Genomic DNA, 12,838 nt, shown 5'->3' with positions numbered 1-12,838 from the left:
AACAGAAGAGAAGGAGGAAGAATAGGCGCAGATCCAGATTTAACGTGGTGAATTTTAGTCCAGAGTTACAGGAGGAAGGGAGTCTTTCCCAGAGGGCAAAGAGACAGTGGAGTTTGGAGTGTCTTGTGGGCAAGAAAAGAGCAAATCAGACCCTCTCTCGCAGGTCACAGAATATCATCTATAGATATTGCAGATAATTGCTTCAGTCTGGCAAGATTCTGTCTGTAGGTTGCACAGAAATAAAATAATTAATTCCACATGGTTGACACGTAAGTGGCAAAATGTGACATGGAGCAAATATGGTCATGGACTTAAACCAAACTGATCTTTCCTTGTAATGTTTATTTATGTAGAAAATTTATATGGTCACCCAATTCACTCATAGTGACTCTGGGCAGCTCACAGAAATAAAACTCCAACACAACACCCAATAAATCCGGGTTCCACCACAAAACCGTGTTTGACTAAAGCGCGCTTGACGAAACTGCGTAGCTGACATCATCACAGCGCGACGAAAAAAGCACGCTGTAAAAACTAAAGCTAAAATTAACCCTAAACCTAACCCCCCTAAACCTAATCCTAAACCTAACCCTAAACCTAACCCTTAACCTAACCCTAAACCTAATCCTAAACCTAACCCTTAACCTAACGCTAAACCTAATCCTAACCCTTAACCTAACCCTAACCCTAACCCTAACCCTAACCCTAACCCTAACCCTTAACCTAACCCTAAACCTAACCCTAACCCTTAACCTAACCCTAAACCTAACCCTAAACCTAACCCTTACCTTAACTTGAATCGGCTTGCTTTCAAAGCGCTATTTAAAGCGTCCTTTTTTCTCCACGGTCGCTGTTGTCGCCCTGCTGCTGACGTCAGCGACGCGGTTTAATCGGGCGCGCTTTAGTGGAGTGCGGTTTTGTCGTGCCACGTAAATCCTTACTCCACCCTCCAGTGACAACAATCAAATCACTTGATCGGCTCCCTATCATCTGAAGGAGGTCCCAGGTCTGTTGGCAAAACCACGTCTTCAAGGCCTTTGATAAGCATGTCAACGTGGAAGCCAATCTTATTTCGACAGGGATGATGTCCCACAGGGAGGGAGTCACCACAGACAAGGCCCTTCTTTTTTATCCTAGCAGATAAGGTAAAAATTCCCCTCTCACATATGTGCTAGTCATTCCCGACTCTAGGGGGCGGTGCTCATCTCCGTTTCAAAGCCGAAAAGCCAGCGCTGTCTGAAGACATCTCCATGGTCACGTGGCTGGCATGACTAAATGCCAAAGGCACACAGAACGCTGTTACCTTCCCACCAAAGGTGGTTCCTATTTTTCTACTTGCATTTTTTTTACATGCTTTCGAACTGCTAAGTTGGCAGAAGCTGTGACAAGTAATGGGCGCTCACTCCATTATGCAGCGCTAGGGATTCGAACCGCCGAACTGCCGACCTTTCTGATCGACAAGCTCAGGGTTTTAGCCACTGAGCCACTGCATCCTAGCAGACAGACCTCCTTAAAAGAGGGGACCCATAACATCCCTAGCCGCCTTATCTGGTGGGTTAGAGAAATATAACTGGGAAAAGATGGTTCTTCAAATAAATCATACCACAGCTGAGGAGAGTGGTCTTTGGTGACATTGGGACACAGAGAAATATCTCTCTTAAGGTGTTTCTGATGGGGTGCCACCTAAATGCTGGAAATCACATTTTGCTTTTCAAATCCAGCCCTGGTCAACAGCAATTCTCTTTTTAACTATCTCAGCTGCAGTAGCTGGTGGTATCAGTTTCTACTGTAGTCACTCATCCTGGCTTAGATTATCTAAGCTTCTATTACAGCTGCTTTAGAGCGTTATCTGATTTATGGTTTGGCTTTAACTTACCTCATTCCTCACTGTGAATTGATTGGGGAAACCCATTTCAGATCTACAGCTTTGGGAAGAAGACTTCTTCTGTGCTGGATGGATTCTTCATTTCCCAGATTTAGTTAATTTTTTTCATTCTTGTCTTTTTTAAAAAGAAAAAAAACTTCAGCAACTATCAATAGCTTTCAGTGGAAAGACAGAATATAGATTTAGTAAATAAAACAAATAGCTAATTCTTATAAGTGGTTATAAGAATGCTAAACAGGGTTTTTTGTTTTTTAAAGCAGCTTTGCAAATAAATGATCATTGTTTTATTAGGCTCGTGTATCTCAGCACATTTTTTCTTAGTATTGGTTAGTTGCATGGCAGAAGCATTTTTCCACTTATATTTTACGGCCTATGTTCTTGCTTTTATTTTATTTTTTAATTAATGAATCAAATTTATATAGTTATCCATTTCACAATGAATGGCTCTGGGCAACATAGCATGTTTACTTGTTATGGGCTCCTATTACTGTATTTTTATACTAAAATAATTGATTGATTGATTGATTTGATTTATTACATTTATATGCCGCCCTTTTCCCCGAAGGGGACTCAGGGCGGCTCACAATTCAATCAGGGAAGGGGGGTACAGACAAGGGGATAAAAAAGACGAGACATAACAATACAAAATTTAAAAACACACAACAACCATACCATTCGAGAAGGGGGGCAAAAACTCTTTAGCCCCAGGCCTGTCAGAACAGCCAGGTTTTAAGGGCTTTGCGGAAGGCCTGGAGGGTGGTGAGGGTTCGAATCTCCACGGGGAGCTCGTTCCAGAAGGTCGGAGCAGCCACAGAGAAGACTCTCCTCTGGGTAGTCGCCAGTCGGCATTGGCCGGCGGATAGAATTCGGAGGAGGCCTAATCTATGGGATCTGATAGGTCTATTGGAGGTAATTGGCAGCAGGCGGTCTCTCAAGTAATTAAGAATACAAATTTATTTAACCTGTGAAATATTTTTTTAAAAATGAATCAGGGCTCTCATGTCATTGCTGAATAAAAGGGATAACAGTACTATGAAAAGCCCACTATTTTAAAAATGTTCTTCACTGAAGAGCCACTCCTGATGGTAACTATACTTTTCACTGCTTATTCTCAATTATTTTCCTATTGCTTTTTTTCTTTTGTTGCACTGTATTATTTCTGGACTCTGAAAAGCTTCTTTGCAATGAAGCCAGTCATGCAGAGAGAGATAGCTGTATTTAATCGTTTTAGATTATGACAGTAAAACAAGCTTTCAAATAAAATACTGCCCTAATGTGTTTAAAATATATTCATATTCTATTAACCAGTGATTATTTTTATTATGTGCCATGAAGTCATTGTTGACTCTTAGTGATCACATACAGGTAGTCCTCAACCTATGACCACAACTGAGCCCAAAATTTCCATTGCTAAGCAAGGTTGTTGTCAAATGTGTTTTGCCCCATTTTATGACCTTTTTTTGTTAACAGTTGTTAAGAAAATGACTGCAGCTGTTACACATTTGTTACGTGAAGCCAGCTTTCCCACGTTGACATTGCTTGTTGAAAGCCAACTAGAAAGATCACAAATAGCAATAGCACTTAGACTTATATCCCGCTTCACAGTGCTGTACAGCCCTTTCTAAGCTGTTTACAGAGCAAGCCTATTGCCCCCAACAATCTGAGTCCTCATTTTACCAGCCTCAGAAGGATGGAAGGCTGAGTCAATCTTGAGTCCAGTGAGATTTGAACTGCCAAATTGCAGGCAGCCGGCAATCAGCAGACGTAGCCTGCAGTTCTGCACTCTAATCACTGCGCCACCGTGGCTCATGATGATCACATGGTGATCACATGACCTTGTGACAGTGCAACTGTCATAAATACATGCCAGTTGCCAAGTGTCCGAGATTTGGTTACGTGACCATGGGGATACCGCAATGGTTGCACGAAGAATAGTCATGTCACTTTTTTTCAGTGCTGCTGTGACTTCAAACAGTCCACTAAATAAATGGTTGTAAATCAAGGACTACCTATAGGCAGATTTTCTCCAAAATATCTGTCCCTAACCTGGTCTTCCAAATCACCACTATAAGTGAGTCCTCCCCTCCCTACTACTGGTCATCTTCTTCTCCTCCTTTCCATCCTTCCCAACATTTAAACATTTTTTAGAGATTTATGTTTTCACGTTGAATGAATATCAGTTACCAAGTTGATGTCAATTGTTAGTGACCACATAGATTTTCTCCAGGACAATCTGTTCCTCAGTGGCCTTTCACCTCTTAGCACCAATCCCCATTATAACTGGATACATGAGCTACGGTGGGGCAGTGCAGTTAAAGTGGTTAAAGTGCAGTACTGCAATTACTTCTGCTGACTGCGGGCTGCCTGCAATTTGGCAGTTCAAATCTCACCAAGCTCAAGGTTGACTCAGCCTTCCATCCTTCCAAGGTGGATAAAATGAGGACCCAAATTGTTGGGGGCAGTAGGCTGACTCTATAAACCACTTAGAGAGGACTGTAAAGCATTGTGAAGAGGTATGTAAGTCTAAGTGCTATTACTATTGCTATCCATCTTGTTGCTATTCATCCTTTTTTCTTGCTTTCCCCCATCGCTATATATACAATTAATGTTTCTTTGTAAAATAGCTATTAACTCAGAGAGAAGAGAGAAGGCAATTAGAAAAAAAATGAAAATGCAGTTTAGTATATATTGGGATATATTGGGATACATTAGTCCAAGACAGGCAATGATTCAGTGGCTGGAATTCTTGCAACCCAAATTGTTTTCTTTTCAATGGGGTTCAGGCCGATGGCAAACAGCATAGAAAAGGAGATGGGGCAACTGTATTGATTACTGATTGAATAATGACTCATGAACATTAGTGGGATTCAGCCGTTTTGCACCAGTTCAACCAAACCAGTTGTAAATTTTTTGCATAGTTTGGTGAACTGGTTAATGCTGGCCCCGCCCCATCCACTGAGGTTGCCGTTCTGGGTGAAGAGGCTGCAGGGGGTTGACTGGGAGGGTTCCACCACAAATCCGCGAAGCCCTTATCCGCGGAGACATAAGCGCGAAGACTTATTCGCGCCGTTCGAAGCGCTAAGGAAAAACACGACCCTACCGCGATGACATAATCGCGGAGGGCAAATCCGCGCATTCCCAAGCACTCAGGATCCTTAACCTAACCCTAAACCTAACCCTAAACCTAACCCTAAACCTAACCCTAATCCTAACCCTAAACCTAACCCTAAACCTAACCCTAAACCTAACCCTAACCCTAACCCTAACCCTAACCCTAACCCTAACCCTAACCCTAAACCTAAACCTAACCCTAAAACAAACCCCTAAACCTAATCCTAACCCTTACCTTAATTTAAATCTGCTTTCTGCCGCTGCGCTGTTTTAAAGCGCCCTTCTGTCGCCGCGCTGTTGTCACGGCGGTGATGACGTCGCGGCTTTAGCGACGCGATTTTATCACCGCTATTTTGACGAGCGCGGTTTTGTCGTGCCATGACTGGGAGCCTCACTGATCATCTAGGAGCAGTGAATGGACTGGCCATGTTGATCAGCTGGGAGGCTGGCCCCTCCATACAACCCATGTTTGGTCTGGACAGCCTCCTGCAAAATCCTGCAGCAGCCACCATTCATCCACCATTCATTCACTTGCTCTTTCACTCACTCACTCACTCACTCACTCACTCACTCATTCATTCATTCATTCATTCATTCATCACATTTCTATAACATCCATCTTACCTAAATGATTCCTTGAAGCAAACATTACATTTTGATAATGTTTAACTATTTTTTGACTGGGATTGGTCTTTAACTATTTGAAGAGAGGAAATAATTGTGTGTGGGGATCTTTTAAAATATAAGTGGACATAATAAATATAAAAAGGAAGAATTCAAATTGAGCATAAAAAATAAACTTTCTAATAATTCCGTTGTTATGTCTGATCTCTTGAGGATTCATTGCGGAAAGGAAGAAAATCTCTATAAGAAATGATTCAGTTTTGCTAAATTGTATGATTGAAAGACAGTCTAGAAACTGGGAAATCATGAGTTCTAGTCCCACCTTAGGCATGAAGCCAGCAGCAGGACCTAGGACTGGTCACTCTCTCTCTCAACCCTAGGAAGTTGGCAATGGCAAAACCTTTCCAAACCTTGCCAAGAAAACTGCAGGGATTAATTTAGATCATCACCAGGAGCCAACAATATTCGAAGGTGCAAAACATATAGTGAAGGAGAGTATTGAGGATGAAATGAAAGGATAATCCTTTTTCATTCAATAAAATTTCCATTGTTATACCATCTAACCAGTGGTGGGATCCAGCCAGTTTGCATCTATTCAGGAGAACCAGTTGTTAACCTTCTAAACAGTTTGGAGAAAGGGTTTAGGTTTAGGTTTATTAGATTTATATGCCGCCTTTCTCCCAAGGACTCAGGGCGGCGTACAACATTAAAAGAAACACATAATACAAAAGTTTTAAAAAAATTAAATAGAATAGAAAGGGGTTGTTGGAAGAAATCTCGGTTTGTTTTTCCCCACTTTACAGGGCTAATCCCGTAAGGAAGGCAGGAAGGAAACATTCTGGTGTTGTTTCTAGCCTCATCTTTATTGCCCTGCTTACAGAAACTGCCTCTCCGGTTAACCCTTATTACTTTGTAACAGCTCAGGCAAAGCACCCATCAACCTGAGTGACGTTGAGTGGGCCACGCCCTCCCAGTCACATGATCACTGAGCCCTGCCTACCCAGCTGGTCATTAGGGCAGAGAACTGGTTAGCCACTGCATCTAACTAACCCAACTGAAAGAAGTTACATGTCCTCAGGATAACATGATGAAACCCAGCACGTGGAATAGTAAAATTAATGTGTTTTTTTTTAAACCCCATTCTTTTGCAGTTGGCTGACCTCACAAATGAAGGCCTGATTTACGGACGCTTGACAGCTCTGAGTCTAATCCTCCATCTTTGTTGCCCACAACAAAGGTTTTTGTTTCCACATTTAACCCAATATCCAGAACAACCCGAATCACTTTAAGATACGTGGAGAAATACTGGGAATTTAGATTTCGATTTAAAAATAAATAAATCCTACCTTTCTTATTTTTATTTATTACATTTTTATGCTGCTCCTCTGTCCCATAATGTGAATCTACTATTTACAAATCACACAGTGGTCATATCTACATTTATTTCCTCCTTTTATTTTCCCCACAACCACAATTCTATGGCATGAGCTGGGATGAGAGTGTGACCCAGTTGGCTTTCACGGCTAAGGTAGGATTAGAACTCATTGCCTAATGGTGATTGGCCCAAAGTCACCCAGCTGGCTTTCATGCTTAAGAGAGGGACTAGAACTCACGTTCTCCTGGTTTCAAGCTTGATGCCTTAACTATTAGACCAGTGGTGAGATTCAAAAAAAATTATTACTGGTTCTGTGGGCGTGGCTTGGTGGGCGTGGCAGGGGAAGGATACTGTAAAACCTCCATTCCTGCCCCACTCCAGGGGAAGGTTACTGCAAAATCCCCATTTCCTCCTGATCATCTGGGACTCGGGAGGCAGAGCCGAGGTGGCGTAGTGGATAGAGTGCAGCACTGCAGGCTACTTCAGCTGACTGCTAGTTCGGCAGTTCGGCAGTTCTAATCTCACCAGTTCAAGGTTGACTCAACCTTCCATTTCTTCTGAGGTAGGTAAAATGAGGACCCAGATTGTTGTGGGCAATATGCTGACTCTGTAAACCACTTAGAGAGGGCTGAAAGCCCTATGAAGCGGTATATAAGTCTAACTGCTATTGCTATTGCTAAAAGATGGGGGTGGGGCCAGTCAGAGGTGGCATCACCGGTTCTCTGAACTACTCAAAATTTCCGCTACCGGTTCTCCAGAACTGGTCAGAACTTGCTGAATACCAACCTCTGCATTAGAGCAAACCGGCCCTAAAATCTACACATTTTAAAGTTGCTGATGTTGAGAATTACTGGTCTAGGGTCTAGATACATGGACTAAAGTTTATAAAAGATATGCAGGCATGATGTCTTTTTTCTAATATTGTCTCAAACTAGATAGTTTTGGGGATTATTATTGGACTGGGCCACATGCTACATTAATCAGAATCACCTCCTCTTAAGGAGAGGAAACCTATATAGCTTTAGAGCATGGGTGTCCAAACGTGGGAACTTTAAGATTTGTGAACTTCAACTGCATGGCTGGTTGGAGAATTTTGGGAGTTGAAGCCCCTGCTTTAACTCCTGTATTAGCTACTGATTAGTAGAAGGCACTACAAATAGAACTTGCCTTACAGCCATTCATTTGATGCCCATTCAAAGTTACAATGGCCCTGAAAAAGTTCTTTTTCACATTTACAACCGTTGCAGCATCCCCATGGTGACATGATCAAAATTCAGCTGGTCGGCAACTGGTTCTTATTTACGACATTTGCAGTGTCCCACGACCACATGATCATCCCCTTTTGCAACCTCTGAGAAGCAAAGTCAATGGAGAAACCAGGTTCACTTAACAACCATGTCAATAAAGGTTATGAAATGAGGTGTGACTAACTTAACTAACTGCCCTGCCAAGCAGCAGAACTTTCAGGCTCAATTGTGGCCATAAGTCGAGGGACTACCTGTATATGACTGGTTTCATCCTAATGGACTCTTCAGGTTTAGGTATTGTCCAAACTAACAGTACATAGCAGTTAACACTTGTGGGAATTCAGAGTTTGTTCAAAACAGAACTGCATTCCCCTCAGAAGAGCAGATTTACTGCTCAGTATTTATTTATTTTCCTTTTTTTTATTAACAAACATGTAAAATACACAAACACAAAACTTAGACACTTACACAATACAATACGAACAGGAGCTTCCTGTTCTTTCTTACTGCAATTATCAATCGATACCGCTCACCTTATATTATTTCCCCTTCTATTGTATTTCATTTGGATTTCACCATTCTTAACCCTCTTATTTTGCTCATAACTATTATTTTTTTAGTTTTGTTATATTCCTTCATTGATTCTTGTTTCTTTCCTCCATCCATCTATACCATTTATCCCATATCTGGTAGAATTCTGATTCTTCTTTTCCCTGGATTTCTTTAGTTAGTTTGTCCATTTCAGCACAATCTATAACCTTTCTTATTATTTCATCTTCGCTTGGAGTTAGTTGTTCCATTCCTGGGCAAAGGCAATCCTTGCCGCCATAATTATATGTAGTATTAAATGGTTCCACCACAAATGCGCGCACAACAAAAGCGTGCCTGACTAAACCGCGGTGTCTAAAGCACGGTGACAAAACCGCGTGATGAATGAGCGACTAATTAGCCCTAAAGTGCGGCGACAAAAGCGCGCCGACAGAAGCGCGCTGTAACATAACTCTCAACTTAACCCTAAACCTAATCCTAAACCTAACCCTAAACCTAACCCTAAACCTAACCCTAAACCTAACCCTAAACCTAACCCTAAACCTAACCCTAAACCTAACCCTAAACCTAACCCTAAACCTAACCCTAAACCTAACCCTAAACCTAACCCTAAACCTAACCCTAAACCTAACCCTAAACCTAACCCTAAACCTAACCCTAAACCTAACCCTAACCCTAAACCTAACCCTAAACCTAACCCTAAACCTAACCCTAAACCTAACCCTAAACCTAACCCTAAACCTAACCCTAAACCTAACCCTAAACCTAACCCTAAACCTAACCCTAAACCTAACCCTAAACCTAACTGTAAATCTTACCTTAAATGAAATCGCACTTCTGTCGGCGTGCTGTTGTCGGTGCGCTGTTGTCGGTGCGCTTTTGAAATCGCGGTTTTAGCGCCGCGGTGTTGTCGGCGCACTTATGACGTTCACGCTTTTGACGGGTCACGGTATTAAATACTGGATTTCTTTTTTGTATTTCACAGACATTATTCCTAATAAAAAAACCTTCAGGTTTCCATTCTATTTTAACCCATTATTGCCTCCAGCCAATTTTTTTATCCTTTTCCAAAAATTTTTAGCCTTCTCACAGGTCCACCATAAATGGTAATATGTTCCATGTATTGATTCACATTTCCAACATTTTGGGGAGGTATTTGTTAAGATTTTAGCTAACCTTGTTGGTGCCAGGTGCCATCTGTAAAGGAATTAGAGTTTGTTCAAAACAGAACTGGATTCCCTCAGAAGAGCAGATTCACTGCTCAGTACTTATTTTTATTTATTAATTTAAAACATTTATATAGCCACCCATCTTCTAACAAATTCTGAGCAGCTCTCAATCAAATTATTTCTGAATTCTACTTCAACATTAGATATTCAAAATGGTGTAAGGACCAAATGGTGCATTTTATCATTTTTCTCTTCCTTGTCAACTATAATTCCTATCTAAGCCCATGTTTTAGTTGTCTCACAGCTAGACTACTACAACATGTTATACATGGGACTGCCCTCGAAGATTAATACGATGCTTCAGGTAATGAGTAAGGAAGATGGCCTTGATACGCCAAGCATACTTGAAGCATTTTATTTAGTCCACAAGGATGTAGATATTGTAAAGGTAAAGGTTCCCCTGGCACATATGTGCTAATCGTTCCTGACTCTAGGGGGGCAGTGCTCATCTCTGTTTCTAAGCTGAAGAGCCAGTGCTGTCCAAAGACGTCTCTGTGGTCATGTGACCAGCATGATTAAATGCTGAAGGCGCATGGAACGCTGTTTCCTTCCCACCAAAGGTGGTTCCTATTTTTCAACTTGCATTTCTACATGCTTTCGAACTGCTAGGTTGGCAGAAGCTGGGACAAGTAATGTGAGTGACAATCTCAGAGTCTTAGCCACTGAGCCACCGTGTCCCTGCTACAGGTATTGTGGAGCCCTTGATACTCTCTGAGCTTGGTTATTTGCTTGAAGATGTTTCATGCTAACACTGATGTTACTTAATTGGGTAATGAAACGACAAATAACCAAGCTCAAAGGCCACCCAAGACTGCAGAGTTCAACATATATACTCTTCTGTTGATACAAACACATATGTAGAAGTGATTCAGGTAAACACTTTCCTAATTCACTAAACTGTAAGAAGTATTCACCACAGAGCCAGATTTGCAAGCTGCTGTTATTATAGGCCATCTCAATTCACAGTAACTTAGCTTACCTGTGAAGTTGATTTCCTCTCTGACCTACCCAGTGAGGCTGGGATCTACTAATGTGGACATTTGCAACTGCTGGAATGTTAAGGGATCCAGCCATATTACAATGATTCTAATGAAGCTGCACAGATAATCTATTCGCTCTGGGATCCAGTTCAAGATTTTGATATTTTTAAAGCTGTAAAATGTTTGGCTTCTGAGCACTTAAGGAACTTCCCTGTAGCTGCCTGTCCCATCTTAAGATCTGCAGCTTGGACTGGGGGATAATTAGAGTAAGATTCTCCTCTCTTAAGGCACCTCACTTAGATAGCCCACCAAGATATCATGATACCAAGCATGCTATAAAATTTCCATTGGTATTGAGTATTATAGGATGTTTATTTTACTGCGTTTTTTTTTACTTCTTTCTCACGCTGATTTTGACATGGTATTTTAATCATTTGTTATACAACTATAATATTAATACTGACCATCCTGCTTTTAAATGACCTTTCCCAGAACACCTTTGTGTTAGTGAATAGAGACTATGCAATCAAGTCTGCTGGGAGATAGTGGGAAGCTGGCTGCTGCCTTGTCATGTATCAGAGATCCCACACACAAGCACATTTTTCAGTAACATATTTGCACATTTCCCAGCGTTTATTTCGCTCTTTCCCATTCCACCAGCAAAGATCCAGTCTGACCTCGGACAGTTCACGCTAATCCCTCCAATAAGACACTCTGGAAACGCGGTGCAGGAAGAGGAAGAAGGGGAAACGCGATAAAAGGGATAGCTTAGCTTCCACCCCAACTCAAGCTCTGGCCGAGGGGGGAGAGATAACTTGGAAAGCTAGACACGTCGCTGCGATGCACTCTCCGCGTTGCTCTTACAAACCTCTTCCAAGACCTCCCCCGCCCCCCGCGCATGAAAAGCTGGGGCGTGGGGGGGAATACAGCACTGCATTTTTAGACCTGCTCTAACGCGGCATAGTACAGGTGGCAAAAGCCCAATCTTTCAGGCAAAGCGCGCCATTCTCAAAACCTTTCCTAGAAAACAGCATGTAAGTGGGTTTTTTTAAAAGCGTAATTGGGTGCACGCGCGCCCTCAACCTGCAAATGACTTGGGTGTGCAGGACGCCAACCGGAGCGGTCTCCGTCCCCCCCTCCCACTTTGTGCACTCCAAGCAGGGCCGCCGAGACGACTATTAAGTGCTGGAAAAACGACTAATGTGGGCCCGCTCACCTACACACGGACACACAAATCAGTAATGCCACAATTGTACATTTATTTGATTACATTCAAACATACTTGCAAATATATTAAAAAGAGGATAGGTACTTTTGTAAGAGGCAATAAAAACAATAATACAAATTCAAATTTGGTTTTGTAATTTTTTTTTAAAAAAATCCCCTTTTATGGGGGTTCCTTTGAACTCCATGAGCTCCGGAACAACGTACCGGCTGTACAACCCCCTCTTTTCCCAGGCCTGACCCAACTTTCCCAAGGCATATTCGGGGCTTTTTATTTTCTTTTTTTTAAACTACAGAAGCCACCAACTTCGCACATACCTTTACTCCTGCTTTGCTGCTGGGGCACCGGACGGTATTGGAAACGCCGGCCGTCTGGTTCATCTCGAGAAGTTTTGCGGGAGAGGGAGGGGGAGAGGACGGTCCTCTGAAGTTTCCACCGAGGCGCTTTCTTCCCCGGCGGGTGGGCAGCGTCGGAAGGCGGACTGAGAAGCCCAGCGGGCTGCTTTGTCTCGCGTGGGGACTCGGGAGAGGGTGGCTGTGGTGGCGTTGCGCTTCCTAGGCGCGGGGCTTGCCCGGAAAAAGCGCGTGGAAAAGCTTCCTCTCTCAGGTGTAGA

General features: G+C 42.4%; 1 protein-coding gene across 1 annotated transcript in view; it reads right to left on the bottom strand.

Moving 5' to 3' along the window:
- DPP6 (dipeptidyl peptidase like 6) overlaps positions 1–12,620 on the bottom strand; it is a 637,674-nt gene extending 625,054 nt beyond the window's left edge. The window contains exon 1 of the mRNA XM_087712475.1: positions 12,543–12,620. Coding sequence (XP_087568601.1) covers positions 12,543–12,605 — 63 coding nt within the window. The 5' untranslated portion in view covers positions 12,606–12,620. The remainder of the gene's footprint in view (positions 1–12,542) is intronic.
- Between the last annotated feature and the right edge of the window lie 218 nt (positions 12,621–12,838).

This window comes from Thamnophis sirtalis, unplaced genomic scaffold, assembly GCF_051295495.1.
Source record: "Thamnophis sirtalis isolate CommonGarterSnake01/CBP01778 unplaced genomic scaffold, rThaSir2_p1.2 scaffold_4, whole genome shotgun sequence".
NCBI lineage: Eukaryota > Metazoa > Chordata > Lepidosauria > Squamata > Natricidae > Thamnophis > Thamnophis sirtalis.
This window is presented reverse-complemented; position numbering and strand designations above follow the sequence as displayed.